At 51.6% G+C, this 25,692-nt stretch overlaps 3 protein-coding genes across 16 annotated transcripts in view; all 3 read left to right on the forward strand.

Moving 5' to 3' along the window:
- Positions 1 to 6,046, forward strand: part of LOC105185691 (sex determination protein fruitless) — a 74,443-nt gene extending 68,397 nt beyond the window's left edge. For both annotated transcript variants that reach the window (XM_025301068.1, XM_025301074.1), the window contains one exon: positions 5,611 to 6,046. In XM_025301068.1, coding sequence (XP_025156853.1) covers positions 5,611 to 6,026 — 416 coding nt within the window. In that variant the 3' untranslated portion in view covers positions 6,027 to 6,046. The remainder of the gene's footprint in view (positions 1 to 5,610) is intronic.
- On the forward strand, positions 5,989 to 8,559 carry LOC105185690 (methylthioribose-1-phosphate isomerase). Its single transcript, XM_011145369.3, has 5 exons — positions 5,989 to 6,315; positions 7,126 to 7,361; positions 7,469 to 7,677; positions 7,765 to 7,973; positions 8,053 to 8,559. Exons 1-5 carry the CDS (start codon positions 6,184 to 6,186, stop codon positions 8,350 to 8,352), a joined length of 1,086 nt encoding a protein of 361 aa, XP_011143671.1. The 5' UTR covers positions 5,989 to 6,183; the 3' UTR covers positions 8,353 to 8,559.
- Positions 8,560 to 9,343: 784 nt separating this feature from the next.
- The window catches only part of tmod (tropomodulin), a 63,001-nt gene continuing 46,652 nt past the window's right edge, over positions 9,344 to 25,692 (forward strand). For 6 of the 13 annotated variants that reach the window (XR_003113254.1, XR_003113255.1, XR_003113253.1 and 3 more), the window contains exon 1: positions 9,344 to 9,892. Coding sequence is in view for 6 of the 13 variants with exons in the window: in XM_025301077.1 (XP_025156862.1) it covers positions 9,728 to 9,892 (165 nt within the window). In the remaining 7 variants the exon portion in view is untranslated. The remainder of the gene's footprint in view (positions 9,893 to 25,692) is intronic. The other 7 variants (XR_003113258.1, XR_003113256.1, XR_003113260.1 and 4 more) reach the window with 2 other exon arrangements.

Below are 25,692 nucleotides of genomic sequence, written 5' to 3' on the forward strand. Positions count from 1 at the left end.
AACGCGCTTGCGAACGAATAAAATGCGACCGACGAATCGCTATCCCTCCATCCCTTCGTTCTCCTCATCCTCCCCCCTCCCCCCGCGTCGTACGATCGGCTTAGTAAGTTTTGGAACCTACTGGCCAACCGGCGTATTCTCGTCACGACCGTTAGGATTCGGATTGCCAGTTAATATTGCACACACACTCGATGTAACTACATATAAATATCGATATCAGTCTGTCAATCTCGTGTCTCTTGATGGTACTTAAAAAAAAAAAAAAAAACGAAACGGCCCCCTCGGGGCCGGCCGATGATAATGTTCTTTATGCGCAGTAAGTTAAAATACAAAGGAATGAGAAAACGGAGAAAAGGGAAAAACAAGAAAAAAAAAAGAAGAAGAAAATAGCAGGAAGGAGAAAAATATGGTAAAGGAATCTTCTCTCGTAGCATACGTTCCTCCTCTTGACCCGTGACACGTGCCCGTGACACTCGAGCACGGATCGATTTTTTTTTTTGTACATAATAACAGTTAATGATGTACGACGATAACATTATTATACGAAAGACGCAGCCGAGCCGCGCGAGTTCGCGGCTGCGATATGCGCGCGCTAGAGAGAGAGAGAGAGAGAGAGAGAGCGAGAGAGAGAGAGAGAGAGAGAGAGAGAGGGAGAGAGGGAGAGAGCTAAAAATGATCCCGACATTAACGCGACGCCGCTGCGTGCAACGTCGCGAGTCGTGTGAGCCGACCTTGCGTATAAACTCATTGCTCGTTTATATGCGATGTATTTTTGTGAACAGTATTGAAAGTGCTACTGTTGTACAGTTATCACACACGGTATAAATGTACTATGATGATGTACCTATAATGTACATAGATATATTTAATTAAAGTGAATATGAATTTGTGTAGCCCTCGGGGTGTGCGCTCTATTCACCCACCGCCCCCTCGTCCCCCTCGCTTCCGGCGCGGATGGAGTCACGAAGGACCGAGACCGACTCGTCCTGAAGATGAACGGACGACGATTCGTCTCATTTTCGTCGCGCGTTCTCGTTCGCCGGTAACTCGCGGATTCAAGCTGCGAGGATTCGTCGCGTCGACTTTGCCGGAAGTTCAGGCGTTACGCGGGACAAATGCGAAATTAAATTCCCGCTCCCCTCCCGAGCGGGAGAGGAGGGAGAGAGCTCTGCTCGTGCTTATTTCTCGCGCGTTATCTCGATATGCCATCGACGCGAGCGCGAGCGCGAGCTTCTATATTTGGCGGCGATAACAATTGACGTCGGGTCGCGATACGTACCTCGCGGGAGAGACAATTCCCGCTGTTTGCGCCATTCGCCGCATGTATTGTCGAAAGAAACCCGCTTAACAGTCGTGACATACGCGCCAGATAACGTCCACGTGTATGCGAAGTATGCAAATATTGCGCGGCCGAGCAGAATGAAAGGTAAGACTGTCGCATAGACACAGGAATATAGGGACGGAGCATAGAGTTGCGTGGGGATAACCATTGCTGCGCGGTGCGACGAGGTAAGCTGTGCCTAAATCTAATTGGTGGTTGTGCCGTGTGTAAGTATTTACATACATATTAGGTGTACAAATGAATAATCCAAATTATTTTAAGCAGTTGTGAAATCAATTTTAAATTGAATAGATTTTCCCGCTCTTTTGTGATTATGCAATGTTGACATATAGCTATTAAAAAGAACATATAGTTTGGCGAAAGGCCCAACATAATCTTCAAAAGTATTCAGTTCGGTACAGTCGAAAATGGCAACAGATAAGGTGCATATCCGACACCGCATTCTTTACGAATTCCAACAAGGAAAAAATGCTGCAAGAGCATGCGAATCGATTTGTTCCTTTCTCGGCGAAGGTGTTGTATCGTACGATGTGTGCGCATTTTGGTTTAAGCGGTTCAAAAGCGGTTTAAAAAATTTCAGTCTAATCGACAAACAACGCCCTGGAGGCCCTACGAAGTGCGATAATGATGATTTGAAATAACTGCTCGCTGAGAATTCGGCACAAATATAAAAAGAGCTTGCAGAACAGTTGGGAGTAACGCAGCAAACGATTTCCAAACGCCTACGTGAGATGGGAAAGATACAGAAAGACGGAAAATGGGTGCCTAACCGCATGAACTCACTGAAACCAACAAAAATCCACGAGTGGGCAGCGTGTCTTTCTCTTCTCAATAAGCAGCGTCGAAAGCAGCTTTCTTGTGGAAAATCGTTACGGGCGATGAGAAATGGATACTCTATGACAATCCGAAACGCAGAAAGTCATGGGTAAATCCCGGCGAATCATCAAAATCGCTTCGGAAAGAAGAAGGTTCTTCTCTGCATTTGGTGGGATATCAAGGGCGTGCTTTATTATGAGTTGTTGGAACCGGATGAAACTCGGCAGTTACTGCGGACTGCTACCAACGTCAATTAATCTGCTTGAGTCAAGAATTGGAGAATTGGAAAACGCCCGTATACTGGCAAAGGAGAACGTCCAGTGAAATTGTTGCATGACAACGCCAGGCCACACATTGCTTCCAATACAAAAGACACCATAATGAGTCTTGACTGGGACGTCTTGCAGCACTTGCGGCGTATTCACCAGACATTGCTCCATCCGATTATCACTTGTTCCGGTCGATGCAACACGCCTTGTCCGATCATGCACTTCCAATCAGTGGATGAGATCCGAAAATGGCTTGACGACTTTATCGTGTCCAAAGACGTAACATTTTTCCGAGATGGAATTCATCAGCTGCCTGAAAGATGGCTTAAAGTTATAGAAAGCAACGGCGAATACTTTGATTGAACAATTTAATTTACTTTCTTTTAAAATAAACCTTGAATGTAGCTGAAAAAATTGGATTATTCATTTGTACACCTAATACATAGATGTGTATGAAGTTGTGTGTGAGTGAAATTATGAAAAAAAGACACACGCATAACCTCTGCAAAATACTGTCAGTGTAAATAGTTCTTATCATATTTGTTACTGTTTGCGAGCGCGATCTTCCCGCTCGCCTAACCTAACCTAACCTAACCCGCTCGATCGGCCGCGCCGCGACCGCCGGGATCGCTCAGCGCTGAGCAACGAGATCGATAGACCAACGGGCGAATGAAGCGGAGGCTGGAGGAACAGATGGCCAAGAAAGAATCCAAATGAAGGCTCGAAGTGCTTTTCCACCGTTTAATTTCACCACCAAAGATAGCCGCGCTACCGGACGGGTTCACCGCGGGCTGACCGTCGAAATTGAGGGGAACAACGGAGATCTTGAGCCGCCCTTGAGAGCGGGTTCGCGCTACTCCGCGACCGGAGATCTTGCTCGCGAACGCCGGATGGTCTTGTCGCGGTCGCGGACGAACAGGCGATCGCGAGCACGGCGACGGTCAGCTCGGAGTGAGAGCGCGGCAGTAACTCGTTATTACAAAAAAAAAATACAAATTCAAAGAAAACCGATGAATTCCGCCACGGAAAGGAATCCGGCGCCGCCGCTTTGCAATAGTGGCGTAGTTCGCCTGTCCGACCCGTCGAATCAGGCGTCGAGAGTAACCAACTACACGAGCACACGATGTGCTCGATAGCGGATCATTAGCGCATATGCTGAATCCCTTGGCGATCAGCCACTATATTCTCGGCGCGATATCAGCGGTAGAATTTGCTAGAAACTGTTGTCCAACTGTTGCGTGACGAGGAAAAGATAAACATAATTCGAATTATAATAGATCTACCTAGTTGGCTCGCCAGCTATTGCTTGGATGTTTGTATTTGGTTGGGATCGATTTCTCTTCACGATATCGATCAACCTAAGTCGTATCCGACAGCGCCGAGAATATTCGGCCAAATCGCAATAATTCGGTCGCATTTAAAGACTGAAATTAATCGAACTCTCGAACAGTTACATTTATTATTTGCCAATGACAGCCAAGTCGTCGCATCACACGCTCTGAATATGCGCACTATTGTAGCCAATGAAACTTAAACACAGTCGCCCCCCCCTCCCACACATTTCAGCACAACTCCCCTCGCCTATCTTACGGGCTTATGCTCTGTCCTTATATTCCTATGTCTATGGACTGCCGACGGGCAAGAGCGAGAGAGTCGGCTGCGAGTCCTCGAATATCTCGAAACGACAATACAGGATCAGCATGGAAGATGCGAAAATTCGCCTGGCGAGATCGCGAAATTCCGATTCTCGGAATCGACTGATGTTCGACAAATTCCCGGGTCGGGAAGTCTCCTGGATATATCACGCGATATAAATCCCGCCATTTTTTCAGCTCGATTCAAAAGTCTCCCGAACTGTCTGAAAAATGTTTCGCTCGTATCAACACGCTGATCAACTCCTCTCATTACAACTTACGTCCAAGAGCCGCGATTCTAATTGCGCGATTTGCACGGCGATGTTTCTCGTTCTCCCACGATCGCGTGCGACTTGTTCCACTTGGAAATTTCGTCGCGTGCGATAAACGAAGTTACGGCCGGGGATGATTTCGAGCGCCGAACCGGATCGGGTGATCCGCGACTTCCGTTGTCGTTGGAGGAAAAGGAACGGACGAGATATAGAAAAGACGTGGTACTCGTGGCTGCTCGAAGCTGTGCGGCGTTTTCGCGCCGTCTTCCAGCGCACGCTGAGCGACGCGCGTCCTTCTCTCTCGCTAACCTCCCCAGACTTTACGGCGTACGTGAGCTGGAAGTAAAACGATCGACGCGGCCCATCGGATATGCGCCGTTCTACGTGCGTTACACGTGAATTTGCAATTCCGCCGAAAATAATAGCGAAAATAAGTCGTGAACGTTTTCGGGCGAGCGATTCGGAGCGACTCGCTCGCCCGGGCCGGTTTTCTCCTTTCAACGTTCGCCACGTTCGTCGCTGGCGACGATAATACTCGCATAAATCCCATTAAACGCGATATGTGACGATCGCGGTCCGTTTTCGCTCAGCGGAACGAGAGCTTCCGCTCTTTGTCTTTAATTCGTTCGATCGATTAGAGCGCGCGATCCTTTCGACGCGAACGCGCGCTCACGCTCGTATCGATTTTCACGGAGAGAACAGAGTGGGAGAGAAAGACGCGGTAATTAACAATATACATTTGGATGAGAAAGAGCAGCATGCAATATCCGATGTCTGCAAAATGCGGAGTGTTTAAACTTACGGCTCCGGACGGCGAAAGATTCGCTTCTTACCTCTCCGAGGATTTCCCTTGATGAAGCAAGCCAGACGAGGCTCGTTATTATTCTGTCCGTAATAATAATAACGGATAAATTAAAAAAGAGATGTCTTCGACTTTTCCCTCCGGCAATGTCCCAGCGCTCTATTTAGACAGGGAAAAGATTCTTAATCAGTCTAATTAGAGCACAACGCGCGCGCCATGTTCCTTCAAGCGAACGCTCGAGAGCGATCTATCGGTCCTGACTTATCGACCTATCGAACGACGTATCGAACGTCAGGGGGCGCTTCGTTCAATGGACGCGGCTGTTGACACAGGTAATTGTTTGTTCGAAGGATTTTCATATCTTTCTACCTTCCTGCCTCTCTCTCTCTCTCTCTCTCTCTCTTTCTCTCCCGCTCGCGGAACCGATCATATTTCTCGCGAGTAGAAATTGAGTCGCGTCACGGCTACTTTGCAGCCTTGCGGCTATCAGCTCCATGTTCTGGTTGGAATGAGCGCTCAAAACACGACTCCAGCTCGGCAATCTCCTCTCGTCCGACCGTTATCAAAGAGCGTTACGCAACACGCCCGGCGAGAATAACATTATCCGAGTCTTGGCGCGCGGAGGTGGCGAGGAGAAGACAGCGAGCTGCGAAGATGAGTGGCGGAAATATAGTCGGCGACTGCGCGGCGGCGGAGTCGAACTACACGAGTGAGTGCGAGAGAGAAAGAGAGAGAGAGAGAGAGAGAGAGAAAGACGAGCGCGCATCGTTAGTCGTTACGACTCGACAGATGGCCGACAGATGGCGGCGCGCCGCTGAGATGGATTCGCACGTCGAGGCCCGCAGCTACAATGTTTCCCTCGGCCTCGATCGATGTCGTCCGCCATTGTGACTCCGTTCTTTAAAATACAAGGGCCGTCACGTCGCGTTCCATCATCCGCGTTTCCCGTTCGCCAAGGCGATCGTTCTTTCTTTTCTCTCTCTCTCTCTCTCTCTCTCTCTCTCCCTTCTGGCACGCTCGTCGCTTTCGCGATCTCGGCATCTCGACGATGACGCTGCAGGCGATCACATGGGACAACGGCAGGCTGGAGATCTTGGACCAGACGCTGCTGCCGGAGACTACGCGCTCCGTCCTCATCAACGGCGTGGAGGACGGCTGGCACGCGATCAACAAGATGCAGGTAACAATCTCGGACGCGACCGGCCTCGTCCCACCCGGAACGTCGCCGGACGATCGCCGCGTCATTAACGGCTTCGACGATCGTTGCGACGCGTCGGCTCGCGAATCGAACGCACGAGTCGATGCACGGACAGCATGCTGCTCCTGATCCCCCTTCTCCCTCTTCCTCCTACTCTGTCGCCTTGATTAAGCCTCTCGATACTGTCAATATTTACCATTGTATAACGACTGTATCTTTTTTACGTTTCATCATCCAGCTTGCGAGCTCGAAATTTATTTGCTTTAGCCGACTGTTTGTGGTTGCGCAGATACGAAGAGGAATGTGCACGCGCGCGCGCGTGTATGTGTGTGCGTTGCGTGTGCGTGTATAACGTATGTAATTGGCGGCGGGAAGCTTGCAACGCCTTTTTATTCGGCGACTCTTCGCGCGATTTGTGTCAACACGAATATCGAGGAGAGATAATTGTGTAACGAGACGCTCCGGCGTGTAGCGGCGGAGTCTTAGAGCGAGAGAAAGAGAAAAACAGAGAGAGAGAGAGAGAGAGAGAGAGAGAGAGAGAGACGGCCGGTGAAAAAAAAGTTGCATCATTCTGTCGCGATGAACTTCGGAGCGTATTCGGTGTCCAATAGGAAAATTCGTCACCTAGCGAACGGTTCTTCCTATTGGACGCGGATTATTTCGCGAGATTATCGAGAAAGTAGATATATCCCGATATTTCCGTCACTGATTGTATACAAACCTGTCCTCCGACATGACCGCAAACGCGCACGCACTTCTCTTTCATGGTCAATTCGACGAACGTGTGCGTAGGTACGTGGTGCACCAGCCATTGCAATCGTGGGCTGCCTCAGCCTGGCGACCGAGATACTGCCCGAAAATATCACCGATAAGAAACGCTTCCGCCATGAGGTCGAGGGTAAGCTCAACTACCTGGTGTCAGCGCGTCCGACCGCCGTTAACATGAAGACGGCGGCCGACGAGCTCATCACGCTGGTCAACAGCCTCAGCGAAAACGACAAGGTCACAGCGTGCGAGATGAAAGACAGGTATGTACACGCAGGTAGACGTGCCCGCGAACGTGGTGGCCGTGAGTCACGGGTGCCACAGAGAGGAATGGCGCTCTTATACTCCAGCTTAAACATCCCCGTTATAGATTCATAAATACCATAGTTGCCATGCTGGAGAAAGACGTGGCGGACAACCAGGCGATCGGTAATTATGGCGCGGACGAGATCCTGCGCAGCGTACCCCGGGACAGCTTCATCAGGATTCTCACGCACTGCAACACCGGCAGTCTCGCCACCGCGGGATATGGCACCGCTCTAGGTGTCATCAGGTCTCTCCGTAGAAGGAAGAAACTCGGTGGGTATAGTCTCGCCGTTGCTTTCTAGTTATCAGACCCTGCTCGCGTTTCCACTTGTCTACGAGCTACTATCTATCTGCTTTCAGATCATGTGTACTGCACCGAGACGAGACCGTACAATCAGGGCGCCCGTCTGACCGCCTACGAGCTGGTGCACGATAAGATACCGGCGACCCTAATCTGCGACGACATGGTCGCCGCGCTGTTGAAGAGCAAGCAGATCACAGCAGTGGTCGTGGGCGCGGACCGGGTCGCCGCGAACGGCGACACCGCCAACAAGATTGGCACTTATCAGGCAAGTGTCAGGCGAAAATCACGACGACGGACGATAAGAAGTCGGCTTATTTACGCGAACGTTTCCTCTTCGATTGCAGATCGCGATCCTCGCGAAGCACCACGGTGTTCCTTTCTACGTGGCCGCGCCGCGCACCTCCATAGACTTTGCGATAGCCAGTGGCGATCAGATCGTTATCGAGGAGCGACCCGAGCGCGAGATGACGCACATAAAAAATCAGAGGATCGCGGCGCCGGGCATACAGTGCTGGAATCCGGCGTTCGACGTGACACCGGCGCATCTGATCGCCGGCATAATCACCGAAGTCGGTGTTTATCGGCCGGCAGAACTGATACGACTGAGCACGGAAGAGAGCTTGGAACGGACAAGAATTTCGTAAACCTTTTAGACCCTCGCGTACGTCGGTCCTTCCTTATCTTCTCCTATTTTCTTTCTTTCTTTTCCCTCAAACGCGACACACTCACAAACGGGATTCACGCCAAACCGAAAAGTATCGGTACGCAAGACTGGTCTCATCTAATCTCCTGAACGTTGTGCCATTTTTTTTTTATAGAAAGGCTTGTGCGAAGTAGGAAACTCAGGGAACTCAGATAAAATCGATCGTTCGATGAGAGAGGCTAATTATCCGGAGGAAATCGTCGTCGTGCTTCAGGGCCGCGACCTCGACGCCCATAGAGCTCGCGTAATTTTGTATCGCGCGCTTTTTTAAATCTTTATGGATTATCAGGTACGCTATATTGCACTACTGTTATGTATACACTATTGTTATACTATGCTGTTGGTTGCGCGTCGACGGATTTTCAGAGATATGTATTTTATTGAATAAATAGATTTTATTACGCACGTCTGCGCTTGGGGATATGCGATTGTGTGCGAGATGCGTTCTACGATTTTTAGTCGTTTTTACGTCGCGCGTTCAACGCGTTATGCGACTTCCTCCGTCTTCGAAGCACCGAGCACGCGGATCCACAGTCCCCGACAATTATGAATCCTCGTATCCTTGAGTCCTCGCACATCTCATCCGTTCCCCCAGAGCTAATCCGTCCACCTGGCACCTTCGAGCGCACAAGTCTGCGTTATCTCACGGCGCTTTCCGCGATTTGCGACTCGCGCGACGCACCGCAGACACGCCGCGGTGCGACGAGTGATTTATCGGCGTCGTCGAAGATCGTAGTTCGCCGATGGCCCGAGACGCGCGAGATTCTCGCGCGTCCGCCGCCGCCGCCGCCGCCGCCGCCGCCGAGACGGCGTTTCGTGGTCCTTTCCTGCGGGAGAAAGAACATGAGGTTCTATTTTCGCCGTGGAAAGGCGAGCGCGCGCGGGTTCCCGTCCGCCGGGCGGGTTTCCGCGCGGCGCGCGCGCGGTGCTTTAGTACCGCCAGCCTCTCCGCTTCGCGCGGAACTTGCACGCCCGGAATAGTTCCGTCTCGCGGCAGTAAAAGTTTTCCGCTTGCGCGTCCCGAAATCGGACGAACGGCGCTCTCTCTCTCTCTCTTTCTCTCTCTCTCTCCCTCTCTCCCTCTCTCTCTCTCTCTCTCTCTCTCTCTCTCTCTCTCGGCGTGCAGAGGAGAAGCCAGCGGAGACCGGGTGGTGTTGCCCTCGCTAGCGAGCGAGATCTTCGATTTTCAGCCGAGACCCCTGAGACGGTGCCCTGTCTGCGAGTTCCGCGACCCACGGACCCGCGGACGCCTTGAGCCCACGCTTGAGCCTTGAAGATCCTTGGAAGCGGATACCGCGCGCGCGCGGAACGCCAGGATGGACGGAACCGACGCGTTGGTGAGGACCAGCGACGGCGACGGCGACATGGTGAACAGCGGAGGTCGACGCGACGACGACGACGAGGCGCCCACCGTCGAGGAGACCTACGAGGTCACCACCACCAGGCGCAAGACCGTCCGCACCAGCTACAAAATCCAAGAGGTAAGCCCGGCGACGGTGACGATACACGACGCCCGTGTGATCATCTGATGAGCCAAGCCGAGTTCTCGTCTCGGCGCCGTGGCGTGGGCGTTTATCCGTCGCTGCTCTCTGCGTTGGCTGATCGTGCACGGGGGACTTGGACGAGAACACGCGCGAGCTCGTCCCCGCCGCTTGTAATACAAAATACGTACGAGGCGCGTGTTGTGTTTCCTTTTATCCACGAGAGCGCACACACACACTTCCAGAAATATTCCAGATGTTGAGGAAATTGGGATGGGACATTTCGCGTGAGAGAGACGCTTGAAAATTCCACCGAAGAGGCATTCGCGAAATTCGGGCTCTTGGGAGTTGCGAAAGTCGATACGTAGAATGTCCGAGAAATTCGGATTGGCGTTTAATTTCAAAGACGCTCGAAATCTGGCATGTTGGAGTGCAGGTTGAGAGTCGACACTCGAGATTTTCTCGAAGAAACTGTGAGCGCGAGTATGATTTAAAGGACATCAGAGAAATTGAGGACTTGGAAAGTCGAGAGTCTAGAAGCCGAGAGACAGAGATCGGCGATCTTTCGCGCGACAAACGCGCAGCGATCTCGCAAGCGCATTGTTTCGCGGCAAGAATGCCGTGTCTCCGGACCCGAACGTGAGATCGCGAAGCCGCCGGAATCCGACGGAGGTGCAAAGACACGCGAGAACTTGGGGGGGGGAGGGAGTGGAAGCTCCCCCGAGAATCCCCCGTGCTCGACGAGTTCGATCGGACCAGCGTGCGAGCGCACGCAAACGAGGAGGATCACGCGTTCTCCCGCGGCGCTTTCGCGCCGATCGCACTCGCGAGCTATTCGTGCCGATCCATCGTGATCGCGTCGCATTTGCGATTCAGCCGCGATCAAAGCCGCGCTCAAACGGCACGAACGGTGCGAATTGTCGCGGGTCCAGCGAGCCGGTGGACCGTTCCGCCGGTGTTTATTATTCATGCACCTAATCGAAGCGAGCACGCAACATTTTCACCGGCCGAGTGCGTAAGAGTGGACGCGCACGCACAATTCGCCGAGCAGCGGCCATTGTTTACTTATCGTTCCGCGCCCATCACACAAAGCCGCTTATTACGTGCCGTGAACGCGCGAAAATCGGCGATCGCGACGATTCGCGATTGCAGCCGCTTTTCCGCTTTCCCGTCGAAGCGCGCTCGCGATGATCGCCTCGGCCGAAACGAATGGCCGCGGCTTCTACGTCATTGTCAGGACGACGATTTTAGAACTGGCAGCTCTCTCTCTCTATCTCTCTCCGTCTCTCGTCGGGACAAGCGGCGCGTAAATTCGGCGAGCGAGCGACTGACGAGCGCCGTCCGTTCGCGATCGGGCCGTTCGCCGGCTGATTCGCGCCTTCCGACGTCGCCGTCGCCGTCGACGTCGACGTCGACGACGTTCTCGTCTCCGCGAATCCGCGATTCCGCGCGTCACTCGCGCGCCGAATCGACGTGGAAAAACACATCGCCGTCTCGATCTTCGCGGCTCTCACCCTCTCTCCCGTCACGCGGTCGCGTTCGCGCGTGATTTCGTCGCGAGATCGCGGAAGCGAGATTATTAATATCAGAGCGCGCTCGGAGCATGTGAAGATTGTCTGACGTTTCGCGTTACGCTCCTCCGCGCGGAGAAAGTCAGTTCCGTTTCGGGGAGGAATACTTCTCGCGCGTAGTCTCGTCGTCGTCGAGCGAACGTATCCGGACAAATGGACAGCTGCGCGCCGAGCGATGCCGGGGCGACGGGGGGAATACCGTTCGCATACCGATGAAAATTGCAAAATTCTTGGCTTAAGCACGGCCGCGGAGTGTCGGTGTTCCGCTGAATTAACCAAAGGACTCATTAAGCGTGAATGACGGGCGGTTTATCGGCGCTTTATCAGCGGTATCGAACCGGCCGGGATTTTCCGAGCAAATGAGAGGACAGGGGGTGGGTCATAATCGTGAGCTCAGTCTCCCTTTCTTTCTCTTTCTGGTCGCCGAAAGAAGTCGCGTTCGGCAAGTCGGCGACCGGTTCCCCTGGTGGAAATTAGCAATTAGCGCCGCGATTCTGCATGTAAGCGCGAGCGAGGAGCGGCGGCGTCGGCGCCTCATTTAAAGCGGACCGGCTAAATTACGGTCCACTTTGTCGCACGCGCGGGGCGACACGTGACGGCAATAATTTCAGCGGCGATCCGTTACCGCGAGGACGGCGGCGATCTGTTTCCGCCGCGGTTGATGAAGACACCGACTTCCCAAACACCCTGTTGCTGCAACACAGAACCGAAGAAATTCAATCCCGCCGGCCGCTAATTCGTACCGGCGGCACGTGTGTTCCCTGCCAAGTGCGCCCTTCGCGCGGCGATTTGCGGCAGCAAACTTGGTTTGTCGGTATTCACGTCGGTGTTCGCCCGCGAGCGCGGCACAACATAGCGCGAATAAAAGAGCGCGCGCCACGCGACGCGCGCCGTATAAATATCCCGCGAAACGTGTATTTTCGGATCGCGCGAAACGCTAGATTGGCGCGAATCATTCGCGAATCATTGCGCGCGCCGTCGACGTCGTCCCCGTCGTCGCTATAATTCTCGTTATCGTTCCGAAGGCGAGCCGCCGCGCTCGACGGCTCGGGGAAACCTTGGGGTGTCGGTGGCGCGTATTTCCAGACTCCTCCAGCGGAATCGCGCGCGGCCCCAAGGCGACCTGCGCCGGCAATAATACCCAGCGAATGATCTACGATCCGTTCGATGATCGTAGCGGCGCAGCGCGATCACCGTCGAGCTGTCGCTCCGACCTCGGCGCTATTTTAAAAGTACGACGGTGTAAACTGTTCGATCGTTTCTATCCTGCAGCCGCGGCGGAGCGGCGATTTATCGAACAAGTGCCCGGATTCGATTCGACGTGCTACTTTTAAGTCGCGGATGCTGGCTTAAGTTGGCTTGCTGCTTTTATAAATACGTAGAAAATCGACGCGGCCGATTATGAAACCGGCCGGCCGGCCGGCCGGCCGGCTTCCGGGACGAACGGGCGAGAACGGGCTCTCGAACGCATCGATAGCAGCGTCAGCGCGAACGAGTAAATATAACGCGAAAGTAAATTCGGTCGGGCGCGTGGGAACGCGCTCGCTCGCTCGCGGAAAGTTGAATGCACGAGGAAGCCGAGGATCCGCGCTCGGTCCAAAATTTCGCGAACGCAGCAGCTCCAGTCACGCGTGTTGCGCGTCGGCGACGTTTATCCAGCGGCAAGGAGAATCGGCGCGAACGAACGATCTTCGCGACATACATGTACCAGGTCTGTAAATATGAAACCGGAATTTGCCCATAGATGGCCCCTAGCTGTCAATGTAGTTACCGTCAAACCGCGTCATTTGCGCCATTTCCATTTGTTGACATCTGACAAAGATTTTCAACTCACAACAATACAAGTTTCATACAACAACATAGTTTGTAATAGCGTTGGACATGTCGAATTTTGTGCCTGGAAGCTACGATTTGCGGACAGCATTGATTTTCTGTTACCATTTGAAGAAAGCTGCCGCAGAATCGCATCGAATGCTTGTCGAAGCTTACGGCTGAGCATGCTCTTGGTGAATCACAGTGCTTTGAGTGGTTTAAAAAATTCGAACGTGGCGATTTTGACGTGAGAAACGAAGAACGTGGAAGATCACCGAAAAACTTTGAAGACAGCGAATTGCAAGCATTGTTGGATGAGGATGACGCTCAAACGCAACAACAACTCGCGGATCAATTAAATGTGACACGAGAAGCCGTCTCCGTACGTTTGCGAAAACCATGGGAAAGATCCAGAAGATGGGAAAATGGGTTCCACATGAACTGAATGAAAGACAGCAGGAAAACCGAAAAACCACTTGCGAAATGCTGCTCGCCAGGTGCAAAAGAAAGTCACTTCTCCATCGAATTGTGACTGGCGATGAAAAGTGGATATATTTTGAGAATCCTAAGCGCAAAAGATCATCCAGGTAGCTCCAGGCGAACCATCGACATCGACTGCAAGGCCAAACCGCTATGGACGGAAGACAATGCTCTGTGTTTGGTGGGATCAGAAGGGTGTGATCTATTATGAACTGCTAAAACCTGGCGAAACCGTTCATACTGAACGCTACCGACAACAAATGATCGATTTGAATCAAGCTTTACGTGAAAAACGACCAGAATATCAAAAAAGGCAACACAAAGTGATTTTGCTTCATGATAATGCACCATCACACAGAGCAAAACTGGTGAAAGAAATGATCGAGGCGTTTAGTTGGGAAATACTTTCGCATGTGGCTTACTCACCAGACTTGGCTCCGTCCGATTACTACTTATTTGCATCGATGGGACGCGCACTTGCTGAGCAACGCTTCACTTCTTACGAAAATGTACGAAAATGGCTCGATGACTGGTTTGCCTCAAAAGAGCAACAGTTCTTTTGGCGTGGCATCCACAAATTATCAGACAGGTGGGAAAAATGTTTAGCCAGCGATGGGCAATACTTCGAATAAAATATTTTTTATCATTTTCATACAATAAACGTGTATTTTCTGTACAAAAATTCCGGTTTCATATTTACATACCTGGTATGTGTGCGTGCGCGCGCGAAGACGGATGGACGTGACGCGTTTTAATCGGCGCGCCGAAAGCTGAAAGGAGAAAAGCGAAGCAGCGAGCGCAGCGGAGGTCCGGAGAGGACAGTTAGTGACGAGTTTCTCTCCGCGTGGCAGCTGTCGCGCATAACGCAGGGAACCGTCGGCAAATCATTCGCGACGTCGCGAACGGAATCAATTTAACCGGCCGAGTGCCGCGCCGAACTTCGGAGACGACGTTTGTCACCGCAATTAACGTCCGGAGTCCGGAGAGCCCGCCGTTCTTCGTTTCTTCCGCAACGCCGTGTTACTTCACTCTCGAGTTTATACACGTCGCTTTCAAGCGCGAGCTGCGCCGAAGAAACATTCCGAAATATCCGCATGCGCTCGCAAACTATAAATATATAATGGACGGAAGCGCGAGTTCGGTCGATTAGCAATGAAGGTTCTTTGAATTTTGATCAAACGCGAATGGTTGCGAACTTGAATGCCGGGAAGACTCTCTTTTCAATCTATTAGAACTTCCACGCTCTAATTTAATCTCCCTCCTTTTCATCTCTAAAGTCCAGTTTTCTTACGATGTTTTACAATCAGCGAGATGCTGCAAGTCACTGTTAGTTGCATTTTCGCATTTATCGCGAGATCGCGGAGCACGCGCGGAAAAAATTCCTGTTCCGTAAAAGGATAAAAAACTTTCAAAACTCTCTTTCTATTTCCGCGTCCAAGTGTGTGCTCTGACATCCTTGCGCGACGATACGCCGCGTGTCGTAATTATACACGCGAACACGTGTCGCGACAAGAGCACACGTAATTAGCACGAGCTTGTGTCGCGTGAGAAGCCGAGGAGATCGGCGTTCGAATCGCGCTCCTACGTCAATTTTTCGCCGAGTTACAAGCTCGCGAAGTGAATCTGGGCTTTTTGTACCGGCCGGCGGCACGTGCGCGATACATTGTAGTGCGCTCGCGTCGCGTACTTGACACCTCGGGTCGGCGCGCTCGCCTCAAAGGCGTGGCCGAGCGACATCACACAGGCGGCCTCAGTCCCCATCAAAAGATTTCGCCGCTCGTTAATATCCTCCGCTCGATAATATCTCCGCGTGGAAAAGTCATAGAGACACGCGGCGAGGCGCGTTCGAAAGTTCAGACTGTCCTGTCGCCGATGAGAGGTCGACCGTTTCTCTAACGTTAACGAGTGATTGCGCAATCTATCGACAAGTCGACCGATCCGCTCTCGCGTTGAGGGAAAACATTTGCAGTTAAAAATGCGATTTAGAGCTCGATTTGAATATAAAAAAAGGTGAAGCGCGAATATTGCATTACAGAAAATGTAATCTCTGCTCGTTAAGATGTAGGAATTTTATTTTACTTCGTTCTTACGTTCTCGCTGAACGCCTGTGAGATGTATCAATATACAAGAGCTTATTACGGTCCAGAATTTTCCGGATACTTGAGATATTTTACTTTGTTGGGGTAAAAGTATATTTCGGACGAATAAAGAGCCCGTCCGTTAAAATAGATATTTCTTGGTTTTGTGGGTTTATGATTAAGAGAGAGTGGAGTGGCGGACATTTTTAAACTGTTGTCGCTAAATCTATTCGCGTTTTACTTCACGGACGACCGACGAAAAGGAGCGGCGGTTTGAAAGACGTTTGGAAACGGAGGAGGGAAAGAGAGTCACGATCGTAGAAAGGATATGAAAGGGATGAAAGTCGCGGTACAAGCGAGGCGGGAGAAAACGGACCGCTCGTATAAGCTCGACGACGTGTTTTCGTAGTCTGCGAATTCGTCCCGTAAATTACTCGCCGTGCTCCTGACGTCCAATTAATCATCGTAATTCCAAGTTACCCCGCTCGCGCGCAGACGATATCACTGCGTCGGCAGCCGTTGAATTATTTTCGAGTTGCAGCTCTCTCTCTCTCTCTCTCTCTCTCTCTCTCTCTCTCTCTCTCTCTCTCTCTCTCTCTCTCTCTCTCTGCGTCCACCATAATTCATGCGAATGCTGCCGAAAAACATAAGAAAAAAATAAGAAAATCCTCGCGTCTCCTTCGTTTCAGAGAAAATCCCGCTTGGATTTTTCGACATGTCGTCGAAATCTGACGCGAAAATAACGAGCGGGAAAATTGATGGGATTAACGTGTGACGGTGAACAAACCAAACGCGTCTCGATAGAAACAAGCAGAATTTTCATTTCCTATCAAGCAGAGAGAAAGAGAGAGGGAGAGATAAAGAGAGTCGGTGTTAAGAATCATAAATTCGACTTTTTTTCCAAGCACAACGCATTCGATTCGTTCATCATCACGTAAATCCAACCATTGCAAGCTGTCTCCCGTGTGTGTGTGTGTGTGTGTGTGTGTGTGTGTGTGAAACTCGCGGACGACTGGACTCGATCCCCGCCCCCGGCGCGCGGGGCGATATACGACAAATATAAATCGCGAGCCACAATGAACGATTTAACTCTCTCGCGAACGCGCAACATCGGTCGCATTTCACGTTCTTCCGCTCCATTCAGCCGAGAAATAGACCGCGAGAGCGTATCTCCTCGATCGTTCTCCGCCCGCGAGAGAACGAGCGGGACGAGGGGGAGAAAACGCAACGGATGATAAACCGCGGCCAAATCGCAGCCGAGTTGGCCGATTACGCGAGTAACAGCCAAGTGCACGCGAGCCCCGCTCAAATCGTTGATCCGGAAAGGGTCAGTCGCAAATGCGGAAGGTCGCGGGGAAGCGGCGGTGAGGAGTAAGTGTTCAACGACGACGACTGCGAGACCCGGCATTTAACGCGATTTACCGGCCCGGCCCTGCGGTTGTTCGGCGCGCTGTAATATCTTCCCTCGCGTTTATCGCGTCCCGGCCGGCCTCGCCGATAATGAAACACGACTTCGGCCCGGCGTCCCATTGTGACTCCCGGCCGCCGTTGGAGATTACTGGAAGGTACCTGTTGAATCCCATTCACCGCAGAAGCCCCCGTGCGTTCACAGTTACACGCAATCCGCTGTTCTTCAGCGCGAATACGCGCGCGACTTCGCCGCCCCCGCCGCTTATTGTTAAGCGACCCCGCAGCGGTACAAACTAGGAGAACCGTGCCGTGCCGCGGGTGTAAATGGGGAGGCGTTTCATCGCGCGTTCCGATGAAACACGACCTCCACGTCCTCCGCGTGCGCGTGCAACCGCACCCCCCGCAGTCGCTGCAGCGGTGCGCTCGCGGGGGTCGGTACACGGGCTTGTACATGGCAAATTTATACGTCATCCAGTCGCGTTTGGGTGCAGCTACTTGGGGGCATGCTGAGAGAATTTAAGCGGCGGAATATCAGCAATAATCAAGCCGATTATTCTCCTTGCGCCTCGGGAATAGCAGACTGCGATTGCTCGAGTCTGCCTGTTTAATTTTTTCTTTGTGCTCCCGGCCGAACAGCGCAAGCAGCGTTCGGCAAGAAAATTTCAGCATTGAGCGGATCGACCAATCACCAAGAGTCGATTATTCTTCTCACGGTTGAAGAATAATCGACAATGGCTGGTCGGATAATCTGGCCGTTGCAGTCTCGAGGAGTGAAGGGGAAGAGGCGGTCGCGTGTGTGCAACTCTGAGCGCTCTTGGCACGCGGCTCCCGGCAAAAATTCCTCCTTGCCTCGGGTCGGCCGACCTTGCGGCCGCGAGGCCGCAGGTGACGGCGGCGACGTTACACTCCGCAATTAACGGCGCCGATAAAATTTCAAGCATCCGCATCATCCATGCGCCTTAGAGAGACGGACGCGGCCGTCCAGGCGTGGCCTCTCGCTCTCTCGTGACGGCTCTCGCCGCTCGCGTTCCCTGGGTCTCTCGAGCGATTATCGCCGGCACCGTCGTCGCCGAAGGGCCGGGCCGTTTCCGCGACTGAAGATTCGCGGTAAATTCACGCGGATCCAGCGCATCCGACACGCAGTGTGTCGCGAGTCGCGACGCCGGCCGCCAGAATCTATTTATCGAGCCCGGCTGATGTACGATGCAGCTGACACCTCGTATTCTCGCGCGTTCCCGCGAGAGCGGCCTGGCCGAGGCTGAGTGCGGGCGAGAATGCCTCCGAAAATATTTCACTCGTCGTCGTTCGTCTGGCTCTTCTTCGACGCTTTGCTCGCGCTCGCGACGACGCTCCGATACGCGAAAGCGACATTTCGCCGGACACGTTGCCGCCGCGCGCTTGTCGACGCGATGCAACGCGACGCGACGCGACGCGCCTCGCATCAGCTAAATCGCGCTGCGGCGAGCACGGTTCCGGGGTGCAACAGGTCGAAATGGCGCGGGAGAATCGCGCGAATCTGCGCGATCCCGCCGCAGAGGCGTATAAATAACCCGACGACGGTGACGTAGGGCCGGCACATTTGGCGATCGACGTCAGAGTTGCCGCGCGCGCGAGCGCGAACGGCCGCGTTTTCCGTGCACATGTGCTAGCAACGGGTGGCGTTATAAATCGGGTTTACACTTTATGGCCTAAATATTTTTAAATTGCGCCCGACACGCTCGCGCGATGCGCGCCGGACGGACAGGTGAATTGATGACGATCGAGCGGCTCCACGCGCGCTCTCTCTCTCTCTCTCTCTCTCTCTCTCTCTCTCTCTCTCTCTCTCTCTCTCTCTCTCTCTCTCTCTCTCTCTCTCTCTCTCTCTCTTTCTCTCTACTGCCGCAGCTCCCGTGTATTCTTTTCTTTTTTCCTCTTCCTCTCTCTTCTCTCGATCGCTACGAAGAGTTATTAGGAATCTCCCTCCTCCCCTCTCTCTCTCTCTCTCTCTCTCTCTCTCTCGTACACGCGCGGTTATAAAATAAGTGCAGGCTGAAAGATGTAGCTGAAGAAAAACGGCGCGTGTGTTCGGCTTAAAAAAGCTCGAGCTAAGCGCTTCGGAGATAAGTGCATTTTCCAACTATGGCGTCCATCACGCCTGCGACATTCGTGCTTTGAGTGCTTTGGGGGAAAAAGAAGATATTGCGTGATACAAGTTCTCGACACGGGAGTTCTCTCGAGATTCTCCCGTTTTCTCTCTCTCTCTCTCTCGCGGCTCGTCTCTTTCGTTTTTGATTTGCACTGCGCGGCTTCTGGTTGGATGCTTCCACGTTGGATCGGTCCTCGGGATTCCCCGTGGAATCGCTCGCGAGGGCGAGGCAAATTCGTTGAACCCTCGCTGGTCACGTCCGCGAACGCGCGGGCTCGCACGCCACCGAGGGGGACGATCTTCGTCGAGAGTAATTCTGAATGAAATGCGCCACTTGGCAAAGCTCGTTACCATGCCAGGGCGTTCTAAACGAACGCGCGCGCGCGCGCGCGCACGTGAACATTATATACGCGGAGTTACAGCGGCGTGATATAACGTGACACGTCGTAACGCTAACGCCAAGAATCGCGTTAGCTTGTCGCCTTGCTCGTTCACCGCGCTCACGAATATTTTGCGCTCGCCGGAGCGCACGGCCGCGTCTCCCCGCGTTTCGTGTTACATCGCGCGCGCGCGAATAAGCTTCCCACTTTGTCCGCCAATTAGACAAACGTCACTCGCGTGCGAAAGCTGCTATTACTCGCGACAAATTAAGAATTATGCCCGAGCTGCGCGTTACGTACGGCCGAGTGTTGTTACACACGCCGCTTCGATATGCTTCGGCTGTCGCGAGATGAGATTTTCATTCTTTCGTCGAAAGCTCGCGCGCGAGGTCGTCGGGCATTAATCTCCTCGAAGTAACAGAATGGGTGTTTTCCCATCCCCGAGTCTTTGCGTACGAGCGAGATCCTCAAACATCGCGTTCTATGAATATCGCGGTTCTTACGTCATCGATTATTATATTAGCATATCAATATATGACGGTGATGTCCCTTTCAATCTTTCGAGCTGACGTTTGGCAATCATTCCGACGGTCGCGCCTTTTAGTGAGCGAGGAGGCGTCGCGCGAGGGTCGGGCGAATATTTTTGGACAGCGGGATATCGACGGAGGTCTCTTGAGCGTTTCGAGATCTTTGGTGCGGCCCATCCTTACGTCCGAGTCGAAGCTCCAGTCCCGCATTAATCCTGCAAATTCCGTCGAACTTGAAGGATCAATCTTCCGGAGAGGATCTTGAGATGCAATCTTTACAAATTTATCATTTTATCTTAACGAAGAAGCTCGTTCAAGAATTATTAAAATTTGGCTAAAATTTCTCTCCATGTTTTAATATTTGAGCTAGTATTGCATATCTTTGATAAAATGTGTATAAATGTGTATACTTAATGGTAAAGAAATAGCATTTGTATTCTCATAATTTCTCCTTTCTTTTATTTCTTTTCTCAACGGTGAAAGTCTCTCGATGGGATTGATGAAGCTCTTAACAGAGCTGACATCGCGCTGTAAAGACATTAATTGCGTGTCCAATAATACTGTTTGTTTGCCAATGGAGATTTAAATTTGGATTTCGTAGGCACAATAACAAGGCTAAACAGAAGCAGAAAGAAAGCGTTGGCAGATATAAACAAGATCGGGCTCGCGGCCCAAGGAGTAACATTAGACGTAAAAATCAGCGCTTGCGAAATTTCAATCGTGTTCTAAAGCCGGTCCTCATTGTTATAAATTACTACAACCTTTCACAATCTTTTATCGAGAGTATAATCAAATGCAGGAATCGATATTTCTTCTTTTTTGTTAACCGCTGACAGACAGACTGTGAATTAAATCATTCTTGGACGACTGCTTTTTTTAAGTTTCTTCATAATGGAAACGACAGTAAGCAGTAATTCGAGTACCAAAGTAGTTGAACCATCAGGCTCAAAGAAACTTGCAGGATCATCGTAGAAGCAAACTTTCAATTCGGGCCCGTCGATTCTCGCGTTCTTCAAAATCGAGTCTCCGGATGTCGAGATCTCTCCGACCGCCTGCGAGCTTCCAATTGTCGCGAAATTCCCAAATGCCCGCCATTTCCATCGTCGACTCATCGATCATTGTATCAGCGTACCGCGGCAATATGTCCCTCTCAATCCTCGGAACAGACGTTTGGCAATCGAGCCGGCAAATCCACCTTTCAGCGAGCGGGCATTTTGCATCGCGTCGCGTCGCGTCGAATATTCTCTGACGGCGACGAATGCCGACGGATTTTCCCGATGAACCTCCGCCAGCGTGCTCGTCGCGATGCCGATTCGACTCTGTCCATGACGTCGTCGTCGTCGTCGTCGTCGTCGTCGTCGTCGTCGTCGCCGATCGCGAGGGCCGCCGTACGAGACGCGCGTCAGGAGGCAATTTCGCCGCACGCGCGGACGCGGCTAACGAGCAAGAGCGGTACACACGTACCAGCTTCCGTTTTGCTTTCTGGTCGATGCCTCCGGCGGTTTCAATTAGCGAAGGCATGCTCACCACCGGCGCTGGGTCGGTCGATGGGCGCTCTTCTCCGCCCAGTCGGCCGATCTCGAAATAGATCGGAGTTCGCCGCCGCTGCCGCCGCCGACGACGACGACGACGACGACGACGACGACGACGACGAGCGACGCTTGTCCTCGGATTACCATCCCGCGGTGCTGCTGACCCTTTGCTGCTCGCTTTCATGCTCGTTTATCGCGATTACCCCGCCGCGGCTTTGTCGCCGTGTCGTTCAACAGCGCGGCGATTTCGGGCGAGCTTTGGGCTAGCTTCAGTGAAGCTTCACCCTTATGGCTTCTACACACAGGACACGCGGCAGCGTGGCAACGCGTTGACCAATCACAGTCTTTCTTTTACAGTTATATAACTCATATCTCTGGAAAAGAAAGACTGTGATTGGTCAACGCATTGACGCGTTGACGCGTTGCCGCGTCCTGTGCGTAGAAGCCATTAAATGTACCGGACCCCGCCAGCAGGGACGCGTCGCATCGTCCGGCCGATCGAACCACAGCGGGAATTTGAGGACTCCTCTCGGGGCAGGGACAGCTGTTTTTTCAGCTATCGATTTTTTCCTCAGCCGTAGCGTCGCGGGCACGCTGAGGGGGAAGGCTCGTTGTGGAAGTTTGGTTTTGTGCCGCGGTCGACGTTGTCGCGCGCAATTCCCGCCAACTGTCGACATTTATACAGCGCTTTACAGGTCGGTTGGAGAAGTAACGACGTATTGTATCGGCACGGAGCCGGTATTGCGAAAGTTTGAAGCGCCGCTGAGACGACGTTCGATCTCTGGAAATACTCTCGCAGCGACCGTGTGCGTGCGATCGAGTGCGCACAGCTCGACGGAGTCGCGAGGTAATTGGGACTCGAGACGACGTGATTAAAACGTAATTAGCTAGATATGGTACGTGGGATTTTTTTTTTCTTTTTTTATTAGCGGTCGCGCCGTGCGGCTCATGCTTCATTTGCTGATGACGGACCACTCTGTTTGACGGAGCACCGGTCTGCCGCAGACATGAAAATTGAAAGAAAAATCAATATGTATTATCATCGAGCGCGGGAAAGAGCGAGAAAGAGAGAGAAAGAGAGAGCAAGAGGGAGGGTAATTTTTGTCTGCTGAGGTCGACAAACTCAATGCCGCGGCGATAATCCGCGGACAAGAAGTCAGTCGCTGCGTACGAATATATAAAAGAGATCTCATCGACGTCGCGCCTGATTGGGAGGATGATCGGTCGTCGTCCGGCGATTCGCAAAGAGAGAGAGAGAGAGAGAGAGAGAGGTTCGAGCGAGTCGACGAATCACCAGTGACAGCTCGCGTGAAATCGGCTGAATCGCGATGGATTTAATTGCTATTCGCGTCATTGTTTATCGCGCCGGTATATCTAGTATATTATGCGTTATTGAATATTTTACATTTTTATATAATGTGTGTTCAGTGCGATTCTATTGAGTTGGCAATTAAGTGATTGCGGATTTTGTCGACAGATGGATTTTACACTTTCTTTTGTTTCGTTAACGTGTTCAAAGTACCTAACCTATATTTTTTTCTTATTGTTTGGACTTCTATCTTTCATTTAGTACAAAATTATATCGATTAGTTCTTTAGTTTTGTTTTTATCCCAATTTAAAAATGGAAGAGCAAGATGTGCACTTCAAACATATTTTATTGTATTATTTCCGAAAAGGCAAGAACGCATCGCAAGCACACGAGAAGTTATGTGCCGTATATGGGAATGAAGCCTTGAAAGAAAGGCAGTGTCAAAATTGGTTTGCCAGATTTCGTTCTGGTGATTTTTCATTGAAAAATGCTCAACGATCTGGCCGTCCAGTTGAAGTCGATGAGACCCATATCAAGGCCATTATCGATTCAGATCGTCATAGCACAACACGTGATATTGCAGAGAAGCTCAATGTATCGCATACGTGCATTGAAAAGAATTTAAAAAAGCAAATTTAAAATTTTGAATTTTCATTCTTATTTAAAATCTGCAATCACTTAGTTGCCAACCCAATATATATGTCGCGTGTGTGAATACTTTATATTTTATTATTGTAATATTCATTAGGTCTCGGGTCACCTCTGAATAATTTTTGTCACTGTTGTCCTTTCCAAAACTCAGTCGTGCCGCTATTGAGAAATTTCGGTGGCCGAGCTTTTCGCTCAGGTCACTCGACATCTTATCTCCGGAAAGAAAATACAATCATGGAACCTTCCCATAAGTATCGTGAAATACGTGTGTTATTCGGCGAATAAACTTTGGCTCACCAAACGCGGACGACAAGTCGCGCGTAAAATTAGTCCGGAGCGTGCTAATAAATGTTGAATCTGTCGTGTCTGTCTCTCGCGCTCACTCGTCGATCTTCTCGCCGTCGAGCGTGCAACGGCGTCCCGATAATATTTTCCACCCCGTGACTTGGAGTGTTTACCATGTCGGGGCGCACGATGAACACGGGAGAACACGGTCCGCGAAATGACGCGCCGGTGTTTGGATCGAGTGTAAGTAATCGCCCAAGTTTCGCCGTAATTCACGGCCCGTACAAGACATATTTTTCGAGGAGCACCCACGCGTGTCCCACGTGCGGCCGCCAACGGAGGGTGAACGTAGAAGTACCCGCGTCGCGGCCGGGTGATCGAGAAGACGTCGGAAACGAAGGTCGATTGAGGAAGATCCGCGTTCTCCGCGATTACTCCGGGAATATAGTTTCTCCCTTGGTATACGGAAAAGAAAACACGCGGACTCATCATCGTGTTGTCGCTGACGTAAGGATGCCCTCGCAGGCGTCGAGAGGGCGGAAGAAGAGTGGTGGCGGGGCGTGGACTTAAGAATAACGCGCCGCTCGAAACAGCTGCGTTGATGGAAAGTTTCCTCTCGATGCCGGTTGATTTGAGGATACTGAGCGTCGTCAGACCGACGTGAAGCAAAAGAGTTAGAGAAAGAGAGAACGCCTCGCATGCAGCGTGCCGCGGAAAAACTGAACACACGTTGAGTTTGAGTAGATTTCTGTCCGGCAACATTTGTCTCGCCGAGTTTCTGCCAGAAACGAGCTCAGTCGACCGTGATAACGAGAAGAATCTCTCGTTACTTTTAGTAATGGTAATTATAATTATCGTCGTTTCGATTTCGTCAGAACAATTCGGACTCCAAAGAGCAGGAAACGCTCTCGATGGATTTCGAACTTGGGATATCAACGAACGTTAACGTTTCCCATGCATTCGCCTGTTAATACTTGCTTAACATTGCACTTTCGTCCGATATATTTCGCGTTCTCTCGTCACCCATGCGCCTAAAACCGGGGAGACACGAGCCTGCTCGAAATACAGACGATCGGAATGTTGAGCGCAAAGCGCTCGCCGCAAATAGCGCTTCGATATCGCGGACAAAGGGAGTAACACAATTAGCAGCGCAAACTGTTGGGTCATGCGAGGCTCGACAAGGCGGAAGTATTATTCCACGTAGATAATAGCATTTTATTGTCTCTTTGCCAGCGCCGCAATCGCATCACGCTCGGCAGTGTCAAACGATACGCTTTGCGCCGACTGTTATTTGCCCCGCGCATATTCATTCCGGAGTAATTAATTATATTCCCTAATTAGCGTGGCATTCCCTGAATTGTTCCGCGCTCTCGATGCTCTCCGGGAGGGTCATCTCGGTCAACAGCGTTACGTCGGCCTCTATAATCAGCTTTGACGCGTCGCGCTCCCCGCCTTTCTCCACGGATTTTCGCGAAATGCGCTCGCTCGAAATTGTGCTCGAAGGAAGCAGCGAGCGCAGGAGATTCGCAGCACCGTACAAGTTCTCTGCGATGAGAAAAAGTCCGAGAGAGAGAGAGAGAGCGAGAGAGAGAGAGAGAGAGAGGGCGAGAGAGAGAGAGAGAGAGAGAGAGAGAGAGAG

Source organism: Harpegnathos saltator, unplaced genomic scaffold (genome assembly GCF_003227715.2).
Source record: "Harpegnathos saltator strain DR-91 unplaced genomic scaffold, Hsal_v8.6 scaffold401, whole genome shotgun sequence".
NCBI classification, from domain to species: domain Eukaryota; kingdom Metazoa; phylum Arthropoda; class Insecta; order Hymenoptera; family Formicidae; genus Harpegnathos; species Harpegnathos saltator.